Genomic DNA, 22,701 nt, shown 5'->3' with positions numbered 1-22,701 from the left:
AGTGCTGTCTACAGCTTATACTAAACCTCTGTTTGTTTAGTTAAGTGTACGATACTTGCATTGCCCTGGTCATCGAACAAGTGTCCAAATGCAGTCTCTGAAAGTCTTGATGGTTTGGAGCAGTGGTGGTTTTGGAATTGCAATCAAGTTCTTCCGGGTCTAGAGAGGGATGAATTCCAAAGATGTTCTGACTCGATGGTAACTGGGAGTTTCTTCCCATGTGAAAGTGAAGAAGAACCAAGAGCTGAGAGGGACTCAGCTGAAGTCCTGTGATCTTTGGGGAATGGAAAGACAAGGCCGCAAGGCCTGGCGCACGCTTAGGGAAGTCCTGAAGAGTTCTAGCTCATCTTCTTAGGTTCTAAAAGAACCACTGACTGACTGAGGCGAGTCATGAAGATGAATTCCAGGGTTGAGTGGAAGTGTCTGGCTCTTTGTGGTCGAGAGCCATAGCTCTGTATGTTGGGCCTGTCGGGCCCGCCGGGCACGCCCTGTGCCGGCTCAGGCTCCCCCGTGGGTTCCTCCACACGGGCAGCAATCCGAAGATGTTGCAGACAAAGAAGACAGAGAAGAGGGTGAGAGAGGGCGTTCAATCGTTTGAAGCCTTTAAGCCCTCTGGAGGCTGTGCCTCCAGGAGGTCCACGAACCAATGGTAACTTTCACCTTTGGAGGGAAAGTTTACGACCCTTTGTCCGTGAGCATGGTATTTTGCATGTGTAATTTGATTGGGTGTTGATTCAAAAACTACTAAGGTTTCTTAAAACACTAATATGTTGCATGGATATCAACATCTAATTTACACCATCTTTTAGATCATCAAAATACGAATTAAAAGAGTCCAAACGTGACATAGATGGGCTGTATGACTAGTCATCTATCATAATACATGCATAAAACAGTAGAAAGACAAATACAAATACAACAGACAAAATTAACATACGATGCAGTAGTACTGTACACAATGACCTGGGCTATGTGTAATAGGAAGGTCAAAGGAAGGTTTGTCTGTGAATGAGTAGGAAAGAGTCCATTTCTATAGGCATTGTGTCTTTCCTATGGAGAAATGTAGTGTGCTCCGCTTGCATTCCTTGAGGCAATAAAACCTGTGGTATCAGATCGTTGTCCTGGCAACTGAGCCCTTTTGGGGAGTTAGTTGCTTTGGGGGGTTTGTCTCCAGAGCTCCAGCATGTAGCTGGCCTGTTGTGTTTAAAGACTATTTGTTAAATGTAACAATTAATGTATGTCTGATTGGTCCAGACGCTACACAATGAACTACATATCATTTTCAAAATGTACATGTGCTAGTAAAATAAGAAAAATAAGAAAATAATTTGTTCAAGCTTATGTCAAAATAACACGTTAACATCAACTGCCTGCAAATACTGGCAGTGTGTTTGGGGCTTCACACCCTTCTGCCTGACCTGAGGGGACACCATGTCTTTGTCCGCCCAAACAACATGACTGTGGGTTCCTATATATAATCACCAGTGTGGTCTCTCCTTGAAGTGCCTCTTCATTCTGGTAGAGCGCCTCTTGGAATGGGCTCAGCTCAGTTTGCATTCACTGAAAGCAACGCATGTGCTGGGTAGGCTGAACCAAGGAGCAGACATGCTATCCATGGGAACAGAAGTTGTTGTAACTCAACCATACGATGTCCGATCTGCCCCAAACTTCACATGTTCGATAAGAGTCCTGGCCTGAACACATCTAGAGGCCAGTATTCAGTTATCATCATAGCGCCACCTGCTGGCAACAGGAAATGACTTGTTTTACACTAACTTAAACATGCAGTGTCTGATCTGCCCCAAACTTCACATGTTTGTAAGAGCACTGGCCTAAAGGCCAATATTCAGATATAATCATAGCGCCACCTGTTGGCAGCAGAATATGTCATGTCTTACACTAGCTCAAGCATACCTTGTTCAATCTGCACCAAACTTCATATGTTTGATAAAAGTGCTGGCCTAAACACATATACATGCTAATATTCAGTTACAGGCATAGCGCCATCAGTTGGCAGCAGGAAGTTTGGCACATATAAATGACTTTGACATATTTTTCCTATGTTTTGTATATTAAAAGCATACTGCCCACCATTTGCTGTTTTCTTAAAGCCACCGGTCGGCGGTGAGCCCGGGTACGAGGGCCTTTTCATTGCTGCTTGCAGCTTTAATTATTATTATTATTATTATTATTATTATTATTACTATTTATTTATTTATATATATATATATATATATATATTATGTTAAACTATAATTTCCGAGAAATGCACTTTATTTTTGTTGAGGATGCACATTTGTTTTTCATTTTTTGAGGTTGATAAATGTCAATGCATTTTATTTACTATGTATCTGAAAAGCATGACTTAAAGTCTATATATTTTCCTCATCCCTCAAATTTAATGTTAAACTATATCATTTCAGAGAAATCTCAACTATGCCCTATACTCTTTTTGTTGAAGATGCATTTTTTTTTCTTTTTTGAAGTTGACAAATGTCAATGCATTGTACTTGTATTTGAAAAACATGTGACTTAAAGTCTATATAACGTCCTCTTCCTCATGCACTAAAAAGGTTGAATAGATGCATTTCTTTATGCATGAAATCCTTGAATATAAAATGAGTTATTTTTTGCATTTAAATATGATTTTTTTGTTTTGTTTTTGTACTTTACAAATTAACTAAAAATAGCACACAGTTTCCAGTACAAGTGAACTGTGTTCACATTTACTTGTGCATTAAATTGCAAAAAAAAACAAAAAAACAAAAAACTGTGATCTTGAATTGTAGAATATTTTAGTAGGCCTATATGCATTTGAGATGTTCTTAAATGTATACAGTAGTCAACATTTAAAGTGGATAAAAAAAAAATCATCAAAGTTGTCCAAACGGGTAAGAACGGGTAATGTTTTTGTTTTAGGAAAACTTTGATGAAAGGTTCCGATCCACTTTAAATGCTGACTGTATACATGCATGCTCAGTTTTCAGCCTCTGGCCACTTCCTGGCTCCAGCCCTGCTCCAGGGCCCCAAAACCTTCTCTGACCCCAAAGGGTTAAGATTTGAAAATCATCTGCTGTGTCCCAAGCCTTAGTTTAGAAACATTTCTAAGATGGAAAAAGATTGTTCTGCAACCATGGGAAGTATTGTCAAAGTACAGATTGCTTTCAAATGTAATTGTTTGTTTGCTTCTTAAAACCATTCCAGCATCTACAGCTATATTCATGGCTAGAACCAGTTAATTCATACACACAAGCCAGAGAGGACAACACAGAAAGGCCTATAGTCCCTGCTGGGGCTCAAACTGGGGACTTTCTTGCTGTAAGATAACAGTGCAAACCACCAAGCCACTGTGCCACCCTTTCAAATGTAATACCCAGGTTCTTAACTCTAGAAGATGACGTACTACAGTGTTCTCAAACTCAGTTCTTGGAGGGCCACAGCTCTGCGCAATTTTGCTCCGATCCTAATCAAACACACCTGATCCAGGCTAATCAAGGTCTTTATGACTATTAAAAACTTCCAAATAGGTGTGAGTTGGAGCTGGTTGGAGCTAAACTCTGCAGAGCTGTGGCCCTACAGGTATTGATTTTGAGACCACTAATGTAACAGTAAATCTATAAAAACAAAGTTTTATTCACTTCCCTAATGTTCCGAGTTTTTTGATGCAATAACTACCTCTTTTTGTCAGAACTGAGAAGGAAAATACTGACCTTTTAGTTTTAATCAGTAATACTTTTTGCTATCTTGGCAAATTGAGAAGATTTGTCACATCTGGGGAAATATAAAGCTGATTGGATTTTATTAATAACTTGCCTCATGAGCTAACAGGAAGTCACATGAAAGACTAAATGTTTACTTCTCCTTTTATTAAATAAATATAGTGTAGACTCAGTCTCATTGAAACATTTTCAACAAGACAATATTTGACATGAATATCTAGGTAAGTCAATATTTTTCATTTTATATATATATATATATGTATATATACCAGTTTTCTGAGCCAGAATTAGAAAAATAAATTTAACAAAAGAAATTATAGGCATCTTCAGCTGATCAACATATATTATACATATTCTTAAAACAATAAATATAAAAACCTAAATATTACTACATATGCAGTGAAATCTATATCTTTTTTTTTTTTTTGTTTGTTTGTTTTTAATGTTTATTTACCCCAGGTATAATTCAGATTACAAATCATTATTTTATTAGATTTTCTTTCAGATTGTCTCTATATTACACTGGACTTTTTGACTAAAAATTAATTAATTTATGTATTTATTTATTGCTGGAAGAAAGGCATAAACAAAAAAGAAAGACAAAATATTAAATGCCATGGATGAATATACAGTTAAATGTCTCATTGTTTATTCTTGCTGTCTATAGATTGTAAAATCACACATAAACCTTGATGGATAATGATGCAGAAATCGCAGTTGTTGGCATTGGATGCCATTTTCCTGGAGGTAAAATAATTTACAGTGTTCCATTATGTGTTCATGCTATAATTTTGACCTAAATTGTATTTACATCGTATGTTCTCATCTATTTTAGGTGAGGGACTTGAAAACTTCTGGAAAGTCCTCTTTCATGGAGAGAACTGTGCAGTTCAGATACCAAATGACAGGTTTAATCTCTCTCAGTGGTACAGTCCAGATGAGAGTAAAGCAGGAAAGATGCACACAGCAAAGGCAGCACTTATTGATGGGTAAGAATTCATTTCATTTGCCGTCATTAAAAGAACTTATGATGTTTACTTACGTTTTTCAAGTTCAAACAAGTTAAAAAATGGTCAAAATTTAAAAAATACATGAACATTTATCAGTCAGTCTCTGAAAGACTTTCTGAAATAAGAAAAAAAGAGTGTATAAATCACTTGTTTTTCAAAAGGGACACTGTCCAGCAGTTGGTAAACAAAGTTTGAGTGGGAGGCAGTGTTTCTCTTGCATCCCTTGAACCCAGTGAGTTTTATTAAATCCCTGAAAGCAGGATTCCTCAAATCCACCGCTGCAGAGTTGAGAGCAAACTCACCTACCCGCAATTTTTTAGTAACTCTGAAGACTTTGATTAGCTTGTTCAAGTGTCTTTGATTAGAGTTGGAGCTGAACTTTGCAGGACAGTGGCCGTCCAAGTTCGGTTTTGAGGAACCCTGCTCTAAAGCTTAGAATGTAGATATTGCATTATCTCTTGTCAAAATGAAACATGAAAAGAAAAATCGACCAGATTTTTAGTGCGCAATCATCTTGGTGAAATTAAAGGTACATCTCTGTGTCTGCGAGCAACATGCACCTGCAGTCAGGCCTAGAATGGGATATATAAGGGATATATATAGGGAGTTAGATGCGTGTCTAGATATTTCTTCTTACTTATGCAAGTTTATTATAAACAACTTTTTAAACTCATGTGACATTTACTTTTTCTTTAATCAAAATTAAATATATAAATAATTAAAGGCATACACCATACATGATGCAGGCAAACATCCTTCTGCAATGTCCACATCTAGAAAACACACTCCCTCTTCTGTTATAAACTCATTAAAGTGTTATTCCCATCTGAATCTGTACATGAAATGCTGGAAAGGAATTGTAACTGTAATTTGCAGTTTAAAGTTTGTATACATACATCATTATTTCTTATGTTTTTTTCAATATAACTTAATTGTTCTAATTATCAAACTAATTATATAATACTCTGATATTTGATTATTATACTCTGAATACACTGATTATTTATTTTTATTTTATTTTTGTTGTTGTTGTTGTTTATTCTGTGAATAACAATGCAGGCAAAAGCATCAAGCTTTTGGACTGAAATGCACACATCAATGAATGGGTTAAATTGTCTAACCCATCGAGATCTGGGCCTGTATTCACAAAACATCTTAAGGCTAAAAGTAACTCATAACTTGCTGATTTAGGAGAAAATCTTAAAAATAATGGACGTGTCAGTCCTAAATTTAGGACTCCTAAATGTTTGCTCTAAGAGTATTTCACGAAGTGTTTTAGCACTAAAACTAGCTCCTAAATCTGTGAAATGTTAGGAGTAATGAAGAGTAATGAAGAGGTTTTGTGGGATGTTTTCCCACAAAACTTTTTTGGTTTTACCAGGTTATACCAACTCCAGATTTTCCTTTGATTATATCTTTGTTGTCATTAACACATTGGTGAAGAAGTAACAGCTCTACTTGCATCCCATTTGGTTTTCTTTTACGTTTGCATCTCTTACTATCAGCCATGATTATTCTATTAAAAAAAAGAAAAAGGCTGTGAAGCACACATGTAAAGGCTGACAATCAGCTGAACATATACTTGTTTAATTAGTGACAGCCTGCATTTTAAAATCTTTATTTGAATGTGGCAACATTAAAAATAATAATAATAATAATAATTGAATATGGCAACATAATACTGCACTCTACAATATGTCTGTGAACAAATATCTGACAGAGACTCCTCCCCTATCAGCCAATCACTGTGTGCATAGTTAGTAGGCATGAACACATCATCCATAGCAACAAGGTCAACCCTGGCCTTACTCTTAGCTTAAGACTTCTCTCTACTCCTTAGAAAAACGTTGTCTCATCAGGGCCCGTATTCACAAACATTTTATCTTACCACTAGAGTTCTCCTAAATAGCAGTAGTTTTTAGCTAAAAGTTTTCTCTTAAAACCTATTTACAAAGCTGCTGAGACAAACTTTTACTAAGGTATAAAGAGAAGTCTTAAGCTAAGAGTAAGGGTGGGGTTGACCTTGTTGCTACGGATGATGACAGCATGATTACTAACTATGCACACAGTGGCATAGTGTGTGCATAGTTGGCTGATAGGGTAGGGCTCTCTGTCAGGGATTTAGGCCTTTTCATAGAAATATTGTAGAGTGCGATATTATTTTGCCACATTCAAATAAAGATTTTAAAATACAGGCTAAGTGTCACTAATTAAACAACTATATGTTCAGTGTAAATGTCAGCCTCTTGCTTAAACAATTATTGAATATGGCTTTTATTTAACAGAGAAGAATAATCATGGTTGATAGTAGGGCTAGGCAATATGGCAAAAAATTAAAATCCCGATTTTAAACATGGACCTGTTTGGCTGTTGCACTTGCATTTCTTCCAGCATCTCATGCATGAAACACCATTGCAAAATGCGACACTTATTAACACGTTAAAAGAGGTTCACTCCCATCTCCTTTTATGTTTTTCCTATTCCACTGCCTTTGTCGACACAAAAGTACATTCTGTGTGAATGTGTTTCTTGTTCAGACGCTTCTTGATATGAAGGCATTACGCGTGAGCAGTTAAACATGTGTGCTGACATGCGGTTGGATCGTTCTTGTCTTTTTACGGTTATCATTGGCATATTGGTGAAGTGTGTCATTCTAAGGTTTTGTAATATTTCTATTCAAAATCACAATGTTGTGAGGCAGATAGCCGGCAACAGCCATTTTAGGGTATTTTGTGGCTTGGTCTTAGTGCCTGAAGAGTCCTCTTCACTACTCCTAACGTTTCACAGACTTAGGAGCTAGTTTTAGTACTAAAACGCTTTGTGAAATACTCTTAGAACAAAAATGTAGGAGTCCTAAATTTAGGACTGACACGCCTATTATTTTTAAGATTTTAGGTAGATCATGGGTAGAAATAACATGACTGTGAGCGAGAGAACTGGTGTTCAGCCGTACATACAGAATGCCTATTACCGACAAACTTACCATCACGGTACTGCCGCAACGATGAATACAAATCAGTCAGATGTCAAACTCAGATGTCAAACTCATAATTCAGTGTGTATTATCTTAAATTATCTTTTCATGACACGTATTCCGGTGTACACAGCCCTGCTCATGACACAGTGAAAAATATAATGTCTGTGATTTAAAGAAATTGTAGATTACTTTTAAACAAATAAATGTTCCTTCATATTAGTTAAAATGTTGCATAGTATTTATATGTTCCTGCAATTTAACTAAAAAATTAAGAAACTAGTAAAACGTTTCGCCTTTTAGGGAAAACATGGAAATTTAAACCAAAGGAACAGTTTAGAATCCCTCATGTTTAGGCTAAACTAATATGACTGATTAAAAAAACATTTCTTGTGAGTCACATTTAACACAATACAACCTAAGCGTTTTGTAATTAAATTAAGTGTTTATTAGGCTATATGTCCATTTAAATATTATTTTGTGAAACTGATATTTGCAGATCGGCCAAACTCAGAATCTGTGCAGCAAATATGACACATTTTTCTAAATGATTGCAAAAAAGAAACAAACACCTGTTTACAACATTTGTTTCCAAGTGAAGAAATAAAATGCAGTTTAGCTTTGCAGTGTCCACAATAAGATACAGACTAGCCTACGTAGAAAATTGATTCTATAGTAGTCATAGTGAAAGTAAAGACATTGATGTATGAACAAGCTTTGGTTCCAAATTCAAAACAATAGTATGATTGTTTTATTGGTGTCACAAGTTGCATGTAAGTCGCATTTTCCTATAATGTAAATACTAACAGTCCTAAATAAAATGGACGTTAGGAAACTTGACAAACACTATGTATTTTTTCATGTATTTTATTTCCCCTTATTCCAAATCGTTTAAATTTAGTGGCATCCAAAACAGAACAGAAACAAATGCATATATTGTGCATATGTTAGGAGTAGTGAAGAGGACTTCTAAGTCATTAAGACCAAATCTCAACTATCCCAAAATGGCTGTTGTTAGCAATCTGCTTTTGAACTTAAATGTTTTAGAAACACTCTGCATTTATCTGCACACATATGTTTTCCCACAAAACTTTTTTGGTTTTGGAGGTTATACCAACTACAGATTTTCCTTTGATTATATCTTTGTTGTCATTAACACATTGGTCAAGAAGTAACAGCTCTTCTTGCGTCCCATTTGGTTTTCTTTTATGTTTAGATCTCTTACTATCAACCATGATTATTCTATTAATAAAAAGGCTGTTTATATGCATATCAGATAATTGTTCATAAGAAGCACACATGTAAAAGGCTGACAATCAGCTGAACATATACTTGTTTAATTAGTGACAGCCTGCATTTTAAAATCTTTATTTGAATGTGGCAACTTTATTAAAAAAAAAAAAAAAAATGAATATTTAAAATTTGTATTTTATTTCTCCTCACTCCAAATCGTTCAAATTTAGCGGCATTCAAAACAGAACAGAAACAAATGTATATATATTAGGGGTGTAACGGTTCGAAAGGCCTACAGCTAATTTGAAAGTGAAAGTAAAATGCGCACAGGCATTTTCAAGCTATTTAATGCGAACCTCTCATTCTGCATTAATCGTTTTCATGAGTGCATTGTTAGACACGGTGTGATTGCTAAACTATTATTTAAGTTCTCTCATGTCCGAATCTCTGCTTAAAACAGCATCCTTCACATACGCAAAGAAAAAAAAAAAGTGTTTGGAGAAACACCATGGCTTTGCGATGCTTTCACTGACTGGCAAAACCTACATATTGTTCAACAGACAAGTTAAATTGAGTCACCAAATACCTATGACATATGTTTAATTGTCTCAAAGTTTGATGATGAAGAGGCTGCGATGTCAAGTTTACAATGCTAGATCTGATATGCCTACCTTATATTTGTGTAACTTCAAAATAACAGTGAAACTTTGTACTTTCGTAAAGTAAAGATCACAAATAAAATGCGCTTACCATCTCAGCCCCTGTGAAACTCTTCCTGAAATAAAGAAAAACTGCCTACTTGTCACACGGACAGGAGAAATATATTTATACAAGCCTTACAGTGCCAGCTTTTAAGTGTTTACGTAAGCATTAAGTCACTTTGGAATACGAATCATAGCACGTTTCAGAAGATAAAAAACACGAGTTGTAGTCTGGAAAATATGGTAGCCTATACTAGCTAATTATTTTGCAGAATACATCACCCATATTCTTCTTTTATACTTTGTTTTTCTACCGTGAAACAGAATGCATGCTGGGAGAGCCAGCTGACAATGTCGACTGTCTTCCATTTGTTTTTCTTCTTTAGTCACGTTTGATTTTGCGATTGTCCGTGAGATCTTGTGTCACTGTGAAATCGTTCCTACAGTCAACAAGTGTGTGGTCTCCCGGTCTGGTTGAATCATCTAGTGTGTGCGTTTAGAGAAGTGTAAGGCCAAAAAATAATTTGAAACTGTCTTCATGTTTGTGGTCTTCCATGGTTTTAAAATTGGTTTAAATGTGAAAATCATCTACACTGTAAAAAGTGAACCTGTGTCATTGTTGCTTTAAGGAGGTATTTCTGTCTGATACTACCTATAATTCTAAATTTGTTGTTATAAGCTAGTTTAAACAAGATTGTGTAACATAAAATGAGAGAATGTTATTTCAACTTAAATCCATTACATTGACCCAACATACAACTTCCAATAATGCTCAGAACAAACACATTCAAATCATTTTGGTTCAATGAGAAATTAAGATTTGAAATGATTATATATTTTAAGTTGCAGCAAATTGTCTACGGCACATTTGTTTTTGCAGCAGTTGTGAGAGAAACTCTGATCAGATCTTGGTTACTTATTGATCTAGTCATCATGTAATTCTCAGACTTTTTTTTTAATATATAATAATAATATATAAATTGATTAATGCAGATGTGTGAATTCTGTAGTTTGCTGCACTGTAAAAAAAATAAACGTAAAAAAACATTTAATGGTTAAAGACTGTTTTTTTAAAAAACTGTCAATGACTGGCAGAAGCAGCTTCCAAACAAAAACTGTAAAATTAAGGTAAAATATCCTAAACTTTCTTAAATTTTTTTTTTTTTTTTTTTTTGCTTTTTAAAAAAGTTGTTATTTTGCAGGTATTGTCTGAATTATTATCATGAAACACTCTCTGTGAAATTAAAGAGTTTTTTTTTTTTTTTTTTCCTGTAGTTAACCAGTAGCTAACACTATCTTAACTATCACTGCATCAGCAACTCCACAATTATAACCTTTAAATAAAATGACATGCAGCATAACACTGATGTTATACTATCTTCTCCTGGACTAAAGCTCACGCTTTACTTTTCAGCACAATGGTAACCCACAAAACTCAAACAACAGAAACCCCTTAAATCTCAAAAGAACATGAAACACTAACGGATCTCTCTAGAGCACAGCATCTTCACTTAATACAAACCAGTTTGACTTTGTTTCTTTCATACAAAACGTCTTACTGAGAATTAACTGATGTTTAGATGTTGATGTTTAATTGAAATTAATGAAGTTTAAAGTCACCATTGTGGAGATAAGCATTTGCTTTAGTTGGGCTCTTGACCCTTGATTTTCTTAAAAGTCCCTTCCCCTTCCTCGGTTGCTGTATCTGTGTGTTTCAAAAGCACAGTTGTTATGGCAAAACCAGCTAAAAAGATTCTGACCAGATGAAGCTGGTTACATACTATGATGACCTTGCTATCACATAGCTTTTTGATTCACTAACCTCATCAGACATCAGGTGTCAAAGCATTTTAATAGAAATTATTATTATTCTGTATTCTCAAAAGTTTAAAGCATGAAATCCAATTATTGCTATTTTGAAAGTTTGCATGTCACTTTGAAGAAATTATTTAGATAAGTGTAAGTAGGGTCACAGACATCAAGAATCTAGATACGAATCTCAACAATGGTGACAATCGACAAAATATTCATATCAGCCCTGACATCACAAGACTGCTGTTAAAAAATGCAAAACTTAAAGCTAACACATCCAGCAATACTCAAGATGGCCTCAGTGAGTAAGGCTACTACATGATGATTAAATCATCAATGAATAACCAGATTTGTCCAATAATGTTTTCTCTACCAGTTTTTGCTTTAACAAATGTGCTTCGGAAACAAATAGTTATAGCACCCAGAGAAAAACTGAAGTCATAATGTAAAGGGTCAAAAGCCCAACTTAAGCAAATGCTAAATAATTTAGGAAATGCCTGTAAATGAACAGTGTTGTCAGCTTATTTATATAAAGAGATTTTACTTTAATTTTCAGGTTTTTATTTGGCACCCTGTGCTGCCAGTCATTCGACCGTTTTTTTTTTTTTGTTTGTTTGTTTGTTTTGGCTTTTGTTTTACAGTCAAGGTGCTTGATCATTAAATTCAGAAAATACCAGTAAAATAACAGTGTTTGTCACCTTATTTAAATAAGGTGATTTTTCTTTACTGCCAGTCATTTGACCGTTTTATCATCTAACAGATTTGTTTCTAACAGATGTTTTGTCTGCAATTTAAAATAAAAGAAAACAACCTGAAAAAAAATCACAGTTATTTTCTGTAAAATGACATTTTTTGTTTTACAGTGTGGTTTATGTTACACCATTTTTTTTCTTTCAGATGATAGAGCATTTCCATTTTATATTGAGCAAGTGTGACTGAATTATGTTTAGCTGGAGGGGTTTGGGGACAGTTCAGCTTCATCATGGGGGCTGAAATAAAGGTGTGATTCACTTGCTCTTTCATATGGAGACTCTGTTGAGCATTTCAGATTTACAGAGCAGGTTTAGGCAAAGTGTCTGTTTTAGGATAAATGCCTCATTTGGTTTGGCTTTTGCAATGGGCATGCAACGGGATACAGAGTATTATATACAACATAATATGCAATGTTCTCAGGAGATGCGGTGCCTCTGCCAGAGAGACAAAGAAACTGGCTGAAAGAGACACACTTCTACCAGAGAGACAAAAACTTTTCTTAATGTATATGCTGCTTTGTACTATTTTCAGTTTCAACTGTACGCAGCAACGCTGCAGTCGTTTTTGGCTATACAAATGTAAAAATATGTTGCAGTAATAAGAAACTGTCCCAAGATTTCATGTAGGCCTAATCATTTTTAATTTCATTATTGGACAATTCCAGTTACGGACTGACATTCGCATTCAAAATCTGGGCCCGTATTCAAAAAACATCTTAAGGCTAAAACCCAGCTAACAGAATTTTGTTATAAATATTCAGTGTTGGTTCTGGGAACATAAAAAATGTCCAGTTTTCTTAATGTTGGAGGAACATTTTTGAAAGGTATGATGTTCCTCAAACATTCTTTCAACTTAATTTAGATTTAAAAATTAACATTCTAGGAACATTGATATGTAGCATTCCAAGAACATAAAAATATCCAGTTTCCTTAATGTTAGTAGAATGTTATTTAAAGTTTAGTATGATGTTCCTGAAACATTCTTTCAACTTAATTTTGATTTAAAAATGAACATTCTAGGAACGTTGATTTGTAACATTCCAAGAACATAAAAATATCCAGTTTCCTTAATGAGTAACACTTTATTTTGAGTATACTTTAGACATTCTACTAACAGTAAGTAACTTTGCAACTGCATGTCAGCTAGTCATTAGAGTATTAGTAAACTGTCTGCTTAATATCTTCTAACACTTCTAAACTTTGCAAGTATATGTCAACTTATTCTACTAACCCTTAACCTAACCTAACCCAGATAGCAACATAATGTCGGCCCAGATCCGGCCCACATCTGGCAGATGTGGCATGATGATCTGGCCCACATGCAGCGTGGAATGATGGCACTTGGGTGGACCGCTCCTGTTTGCCAGATCTGGGCCAAAAGCAGGCCACAGCAATGCCACATGTCAGCCAAGAGCCACAACCTTAGATGAAATCAGCAGAAGATAAAAGACATTAAATCTCTGAAGATCTCAGAGGAGGAGGTTTAAACAACTCCACAAACAGTATTACCAGCTTCACGCATTTCTGACCAGATTGACTTTATTGATTGTGATTAAATATTATCACGTAACTGCCTGATTCACTGAAAACATTTGAATGTAGTTGTTGTGTAGTTGAATGCTCTCACATTGTAAAATCTGCACTATTGCTACAAGAGTTGCAAAATTTGTTTTGAAGTAATTAGTATTGAAAATTTTATTTAAACAAAGGACAAAATTTTGCAGAAGGCTGACACACACAGATATCAACCATCAGCATATGAATCTCAACAATGGTGACAAAACAATCAGATAATCGGATCAATTCTGGACATCACAAAAGGCTGCATAATTTATTCATGCTGTGATGCATGCTGGGAGTTTTGTACTGTGGTTCCCAGCATGCATTGCAACTTTGCACTTTCTATTGTCACCATTGTTGAGGTTCACGTGTTGATTTATGATGGCTTCCTGGATTTTTTTTTTTGAACTGGTTTTGCAAGACTACAGACAGTTTCGTACTACAAATGAATTATTTATACAACATACTTGGAAAAGCTATATGACAGTGAATCAGGCAAATTCATTCATACAACTTTCAATAGTTTTGTTACCACCTGATTTCATCTTGTTTTTATCTGTTACTGCTGAAGTGTTTTTACAAACACACCATCATAGCAGCATACAAATATACACTTATATAAAAAAAAAACGAGCCAATACGAGCCCAATTAATGGAAACACTAACCACTATCATGGTAGAGTAGATTTAAGCCTGTTAATTTGCAAAAAATAACTTCTGTAAAGTCAATCTGGTCAGAAATGCGTGAAGCTGGTGATGCTGTTTGTGGAGTTGTTTAAATGTCCTCCTCTGAGATCTTCAGAGATTCAATGTCTTTTATCTTCTGCTGATTTCATCTAAGGTTGTGGCTCTTGGCTGACATGTGGCATTGCTGTGGCCTGCTTTTGGCCCAGATCTGGCAAACAGGAGCGGTCCACCCAAGTGCCATCATTCCACGCTGCATGTGGGCCAGATCATCATGCCACATCTGCCAGATGTGGGCCGGATCTGGGCCGACATTATGTTGCTATCTGGGAACAGTCTGCTCTGAAAGTTAGTAGACATGTAGTTGCAAATTCATGAGAATTAGTTGACATGTAGTTGCAAATTCAAGAGAATTAGTTGACATGTAGTTGCGAAGTGTCTTATAGTTAGTAGAATGTTTGAAGTGGACTATCAAGTAAAGTGTAACCCCTTAATGTTAGTAGAATGTCATGTAAAGCTTAGTATAATGTTCCTGAAACATTCTTTCAATCATTCAAACACCTGCTGTGAACAAGCACTGAAAGAAAGACAAATAAGAACGCAAACTACAACTTTCTGCAGCCACAGCCTTAAGCTGGGCTCACACTACAGAAGTTTTAAAATCCTAACCGATTAAGAAATCTTGTTGCAGTGCACACAGTAAGGAGAATCTTTCCGGATTATCTTCCCTAAAATCTTAAACATGCACACACTACAAGATTTGAAAACTGTGTCGCATCACACACTGCAAGGGAGCGCCTCACGTGATCTTATGCAATAGATCATCATTTCAGCAACTAATGTTTACAAATGTTAGTTAGCGTGCTAGCAGCTTTATGCACTTACCCGTATGTTGAAAACTGAGACAATTTCATTCCAGAGCTTTCCTTGCTCCATGCGGTTGTGGTATGTTTTCAACATATTATACAGTCTGTGATACTACAAAAGCTTAAGAAGCAGTTCCCTCCATCTTCACTATCCAACGGACCATACAGTAGCTGTTTTGTGGTTGCGCATTGCTTGTTGTGAAAGTACTGATGTAATCATAGTCGTGATCATCCTGATTTATAATCCTGAATATCAAACATGTTTGATATGATCGAGGCGGCCCCGATTTGATCTGTGAACATCTCACATTACCAGATAATCCGTGCTGAACATCGGGGCCGATCAAGGTGCTCAACCATATTTTTGCTCTGATTCTCGGGAGGGCAAAATCAGGCTAAAAATCCTGTAGCGTGAGCCCGGCTTTAGATGAACTGAAGATAAAAGACATTAAATCTCTCAAGATCTGATTTAACAACTCCACAAACAGCATTACCAGCTACACTTACAGTATTATTAAGCAGACTGACTTTAGTTCTGTCACACGTCTACAGAAGTTCTTATTGAGAATTAACAGAGGTTTAGATGCTGACATCTTATTGAAAATGGCTCTTGACCCTTGAGTTTCATTAGCAACAATTGCAGAAAACATTTCTGTATTGATAAAGCAAATACACATGTTTGTTTTGAGACAAATTACTGCACTAAAGAAAAAAAAAAAAAAAAAAAAAAAAAGCCTTTACTGTTCTTTTGGAAGTGAAATATTGAATGGAAAAAAACAATAGTGACCAAAAAAGAAAATCATAACATTTTAGTGGTTTATGTAAGAACAGTTTAATACAACACACTTAGACATCAGCACTCATCATAACAAACCTCAACAATGGTGACCAAAAAAAAAAGAAAAAAGAATGCAGCAGTGCATGCTGGGAGCCATGAATGTGTTTTGTGTGCAGGCATGAAGCATGCTACTATTGTTGTGTTTCATATGCCAGATGTTGATAAACAAAAAGTTAAACAAAAAGTTAAACAATGATAGTGTTATTCATACACTCACAGACATCAACATCAACACAAGCAACAATAATGTTGTAAATCATTTCCCGTCACATTGGTTGAGAATTACATTTCTTAATAATATCTTAATTCCTTAAATAAAAAATAAAAAATACTAAAAGAAGCAGTTAACAACTTTAGTGCAGTCATTTATCTGTTAATAAAACAGACATAATGATCTGCTTTATCACTGCAGAAATGTTTTCTGAAAACACTTGCAATTGCTGAAAAAGAAGCAAATCAACTAAAGTCAAGGGTCAAGAGCACAACTACATCAAACGCCAATCTCAATGACCTTTTCAATAAGACATCAACATCTAAACCTCTGTTAATTCTCAATAAGAACTTCTGTAGACATGTGACAGAAATAATGTCAATCTGCTTAATACTGTAATGGAAGCTGGTAATGCTGTTTGTGGAGTTGTTAAATCAGATCTTGAGAGATTTAATCTTTCTATATTCAGGTCTTTTATATTCGAATGAATGATTGAAAGAATGTTTCAGGGAATGCCATACTAACCTTTAAATAACATTCTGCTAACATTAAGGGAACTGGATATTTTTATGTTCTTGGAATGTTACAAATCTATGTTCCTAGAATGTTCATTTTTAAATCAAAATTAAGTTGAAAGAATGTTTCAGGAACGTCATACTAACCTTTAAATAACATTCTATTAACATTAAGGAAACCAGATATTTTTATGTTCTTGGAATGTTACATATCAACATTCCTCGAATGTTCATTTTTAAATCAAAATTAAGTTGAAAGAACATTTGAGGAACATCATACCTGTTAAAAACATTCCTTCAACATTAAGAAAACTGGACATTTTTTATGTTTCCAAAACCAGAACCAACACTGAATATTTCGAGAATGTTCTAATACCAAAATTCTCTTAGCTGGGAAGTAGCTCATAACTTGCCGATTTAGGAGAAAAAAAAATAATGGGCATGCCAGTCCTAAATTTAGGACTCCCCAAATTTTTCCTCTAACAGTATTTCATAAAGCGTTTTAACACTAAAACTAGCTCCTAAATCTGTGAAGTGTTAGGAATATTGAAGAGGAAGAAGGAACTAAGACCAAATCACAAACTATCCTAAAATGGCTGTTGCAAGTTCGCAAGTTTTAAAATCAATGTTCTAAAGCAGCAGTTCTCAATTCTGTTCTCATCCCCTGCTCTGCACATGCTCTGCTCTGCATCTCTTTCTCTCTCAGATCAACTCAGCTGCTCCAACAATGAACTGTTCCACTTATACACTTATTTTCACATAGCTATGACAAGCATTAAACATGGATGTGCATGTGGTTGGCATTCTGTATTAAAGCTTTAATCATGATAAAACCGTATATATAAAAAGCTAGCATAAGTAATAGCATAATAACAGCATGTCTAAAAGTATGAGACATCAACAAACAAAAAACATAGGCCTACCATTAAAGTGCTCCTATTACGCCTTTTCAAGTATGACCTTTCATGTAGTGTGTCATGTAGCTGTATGTGAACATAAACTATCTGCAAAGTTGTGAAGCCAACAGTGGACAATGCATAAAGTTATTGTCTATCAAAAAAAAAAGATTCATTCACGATAGCCTGAACGAGTCATCAGGAATTCAAATCTTTTTTTTGTTATGGCCATACGTCACAAAGTAACACATTTGCATGATGTCCGCCCACATTCTTTGTCGCAAACAAACTGCCCGCCCACAAACACAGTAAAATTTCCATGTGCTTTACATCATGTCGAGAAGACGCTGTATCCTAAGTATAATGCGGGATTCTCCAAAGGCTTGCTCTTAAAAGATGGATCAGTGCCCAGTTTATTTGGACTGGCTTGCTCCTCTGAACCTCTACCTGTAAGTGTGATTAATAATTGATGGTTGTATTTTCTAGCAGTTGTTCAAAATACGTAGTTGTGTGTTATGTGGTGTAACATTATGTCGTGTATGACATGGGGGTGAGTAAATTATCAGGACATTTTTATTCTTAAAGTGGAGTAATCTTTTAAAACTTGTTGCTCTGTAACGTTACTCTGTATCATGCAAAATACATATTTAGTTGTGTGTGTGTGTTGTGTTCAGTCCGTGCAGCTCGTAGGTCTCTGGCTAACCGGCTGACAGCTTTATCTGTTCACTCGCTATTGTCTAGAAATGTGTTCATGAATAGTGAGTGTTTGTCGTTGTTATTACTTGAAATTCTGACAAAGAATAGAACAATACTTTGGTGTATAAGCTGCAGTGCTTTATCAATATGTTTCTGCATTGGGTTGATGAATATACTATGGCTGTTTGGGTGTTGTTGTTTATCACCGAGTTGTGGGTTAGAGTGACGGTGATGGGCGTTCCGTATTTGAAATTTGCTGGACACAGTAACGTTAAACCAATCACTGGGTCATCAGACCATTCACTGCAGATTAGTGTCAGCAAAGGAGTGGTTTGGACAAATGATTCATTTTAATGAACCGTTCGGGAGTCGTTGAGCAAATAATGTGAAAATAAATGCAGTTATGCACAATCCTCTACACTCACTAAAAAATGTTGGGTTAAAAATAACCCAACTAGTAACCCAACTATGGGTTGGTATAGCACCTTCCCATCTATGGGTTATTATAACCCAATGAATTGGGTTAAAATCCAGTTGGGTTAAAAGTAACCCAACAGTTGAGTTAATTATTTAGATTCATTTATATCAGTTTTTATTTATTTTTTATTTTTTATTTTTTTTTTTATAAAAATACACTATAACACTACTTTGTTTTCAAATAAATATTTTGTTTATTTAAATATGCAATTTTTTTTTTACAAATATATTTTTAAATGTAAAACAGTCATACTGCAAATGTTTACAAAATAAGTGTACAAGAATGTGAAAATATAATACATTCAAAACACAAATATGCACACACAACTGACATATTTTCAAGATGTACACTGAATTCAAAACCAACAAATGTGATTCTGGTCCACAAAACCCGTCATAAGGGTCAAGTTTTTTGTATTTAAATATAAACATCATCTGAAAGCTCAATAAATAAGCTTTCTATTAATATGTGGTTTGATAGGATAGAACAACTATTTGAAAATCTGGAATCTGAGGGTGCAAAAAAATCTAAATATTGAGAAAATTGCCTTTAAAGTTGTCCAAATGAAGTTATTAGCAATACATATTACTAATAAGAAATTCAGTTTCAATATACTTATGGTAGGAGATTTACAAAATATCTCCATGGAACATGATCTTTACTTAATATTCTAATGATTTTTGGCATGAAAGAAAATTTGATAATTTTGACCCATACAATGCAATTTTGGCTATTTCTACAAATGTACCCATGATACTTATGACCGGTTTTGTTGTCCAGGGTCATGAATGTGTATCAATTCATATTTATTTATATCAACACATACACAAATGTGCACAAATAAAACAAACATAACATACAAACTTTTAAAATAAAACAAAAATAAAAAATCATAAACACAAGTAATAATAATAATAATAATAATAATAATAAAATAAAAAGGAAATCTGCTGGCTGCTGGACTTGCTGATAATCAGCAACATAAAAAGTTTTTACGGATCAATAAATACAAAGTTTCTAAGGAAGAGGTAATGTGTTGGAAGAACTCCTGGAATATTAAAGACTGTGTGCTGCAAATGGGTGCAGGGGGCTTTGGGTAGTAGATGTCATAAATGTAGAAATGTCTGAAACACAGATCCACTGCTTGTAGTAAGGTCTTCTGTTCCACTGCTTCACCGTTGAAAATGCTAAAAACTTCTTCTCTTGGAGTTAGTGCAGCAATGCTGGTGTCATCTGGTCGCATAAAACTTCCTTCATTGACTCCTTCCTCTGTGACAAGATGAAGCAGAAGAAGAAACATTTTACAGATAAACTAGAAACATTTTTTCATAATTGTTGGAAAACCTACACTACTAATCAGAAGTTTTTGAACAGTAAGATTTTTAAAGTTTTTTAAAGAATTATTTTCTACTCACTAAGCCTGCATTTATTTTATCCAAAATACAGTAAAAGCAGTAATATTGTGAAATATTTTTACTATTTTAAATAACTGCTTTCTATTTTAAAAGCTTTGAAAAGACTGGACAATTACATTTTAAATATATTCAAATAGAAAGCGGTTATTTTAAATGCTGTATTTTGGATGAAATAAATGCAGGCTTAGACAGAAGGGAATTCTTTAAAAACATTAAAAATCTTGCTGTCCAAAAACTTTTGACTGGTAATGTATATGGATCACTAATATAAATAGTTTACGTACCTTGAAATATTTCAGTTAATTGGCATGTGGATGTTTAATGTATGAGATTCCACTGTTGTAGTTTTTCCTTCACTGAAGAACCCAATGTCTAAAAATAAGTATAAACACATTTAGTACACATTTAAAAAAACATGCAAATCTGTCATAGCTTTATAAGAGAAATGGCTGTAATTAGAGGCGATTCTAATATATGCATAACAATATTCAATATAAATAAACCATAAAAACACATTTAGTGTTATTCCAATTAGTGCTCGCTTTCCAAACAACTGACGCCTGCCCTGTTTTGACCAGCAGGCGTCGCCGTTGTGTCACGAACGATTGGAAGCAGTGAATCATTTTGCGAATTAAGCGATTCGTTTAATTGATTCGAAACCTTGAAAAGCTTCGTTTCTCCCATCACGTCTTTCTTTTGGGAAATGTGATTATTTTTAGACTTTTCTAAACAGAGAATTAACTGAATTTGAGCGCATCTCTCTGAGCGGCCGCTGAGCTAACCTTACATACTGGACCGAAGTTGAAAGGTTCGTGCAGCGCGGTTTAAATCAACAATGTCTCATTTAACATTAGCCATTTCCCATATAAAGTTAAATGTGATAACCATTAATGCGACCAAACAAACTGTAGTCAGAAACCGTATGTCTAGATCCCTTCATCGGCTGTAAAATAATACTAAACCTGTAGTAATGGTAGACGGTGATTTCAGTAACATAAGTAGTCCTATATACATTCCACCATACATTATTAACTTTAGGTTACTGTAATACATCTCTAAACAGTTTTACAACTTTCTGCTAATGTTTATTTAATTTATTACTGCTAGCGACCTAACTGGGACAGCTAAGTTAACCTGAAGTTATTCGTTTACAATGGAGCTCATTCTCCGCAGTAACGTTACAATACACTGACTAAAGGAAACTACAACTTCGTTAAAAAAAACAAACATACAACAACAAAAGTTCAGTTTTGAAGTGCATTTCACGTTCTTCGTATAAGTATAATGTTATAAGAGTTATTAAAACCCTGTTACTCACCTCACACTGATGCAGCAGCAGCTTCTTCTGTCGTCAGTCACTGTCGACCGTTAAAATTTGAACTGTCGCCGCGGGAACCAATTAAACCCAACGCTGGGTTATTATTAAAAACAACCCAACGATGTTTAAAAAAATAACCCAACGTTTTAGAAAATAACCCAACACAGTGACCCAATATGTGTAACCCATCTATTGGGTTAAAAAAAATAACCCATCTATTTTTACTGTGCACTAATACCCTCTGCACCTCATTTGGTCTCAAATTGATACGCAATATAGACGATGACATTGTTTACAATACAACCAGAGCACATGCTGCTGATGAGGGGCGGGACGTTTAGACACGCACTAGAGGTGGTTTAGCCTATCACAACACACTCAGCCAGCTAACCAATCAGAGCCCATTGCGAACTTCTGAGAGAGGACCTTCACAGAAACAGAAAATCTTATGCTAGCTGAAATACAATGTAAAATAAAGGTAAAATATTTTAAAAATAATGTGATTTTTTAAAAATTAAGCATAAAGACATGTTGCTTTGCACCCCATAAACACAATCAAGCCTTCGAAAAGTTCTATTAGATCACCCCTTTAAACAAACCCTGCTCAGTGTTCATGTGTTTCCACACTACTAGTGTTAAAGTAGCATTGACGCAGTGTTGGAGTTAAAGAGATAATGATGTCATGATTGACCGATAATTATGAACACCTGCTGTTTACAAGCAGAATTGCTAAAACAAGGTTTTAGATGTTTTATTAAAAAAAAAAAAAAAAAAAAGTTTCATTTGACCTACCTCACCATCATGGCGATCAGGGTTTACTTTAGTTGGGCTCTTGACCTTCACTTTTTTTGTTTTTTTTTTGAGTGCATGGGCAAGAAGTAAAAGCTGTTCTTGTGTGCAGTTTGGTCCACAATGACAACTAAGGCAAGTGGGCTAATAAAAGACTATCTCATGTAAATTATCTCCTTTGCTGGATCACACCGTGCATTGCATTATTTCTTTAAAGTAAATATAAGTCTTACT

General features: G+C 35.0%; 1 protein-coding gene across 1 annotated transcript in view; it reads left to right on the top strand.

Annotated features, from left to right (window-relative positions):
* The first annotated feature begins 3,912 nt into the window (after window positions 1-3,912).
* The window catches only part of LOC127153499 (uncharacterized), a 29,855-nt gene continuing 11,066 nt past the window's right edge, over window positions 3,913-22,701 (top strand). The window contains exons 1-3 of the mRNA XM_051094575.1: window positions 3,913-3,940; window positions 4,387-4,466; window positions 4,555-4,708. Coding sequence (XP_050950532.1) covers window positions 4,412-4,466; window positions 4,555-4,708 — 209 coding nt within the window. The 5' untranslated portion in view covers window positions 3,913-3,940; window positions 4,387-4,411. The remainder of the gene's footprint in view (window positions 3,941-4,386; window positions 4,467-4,554; window positions 4,709-22,701) is intronic.

The sequence above is a fragment of the Labeo rohita genome, chromosome 22 (assembly GCF_022985175.1).
Source record: "Labeo rohita strain BAU-BD-2019 chromosome 22, IGBB_LRoh.1.0, whole genome shotgun sequence".
Taxonomy (NCBI): Eukaryota; Metazoa; Chordata; class Actinopteri; order Cypriniformes; family Cyprinidae; genus Labeo; species Labeo rohita.
Note: the sequence above shows the minus strand (reverse complement) of the source record. Positions and strands in the feature narration are given on the sequence as shown.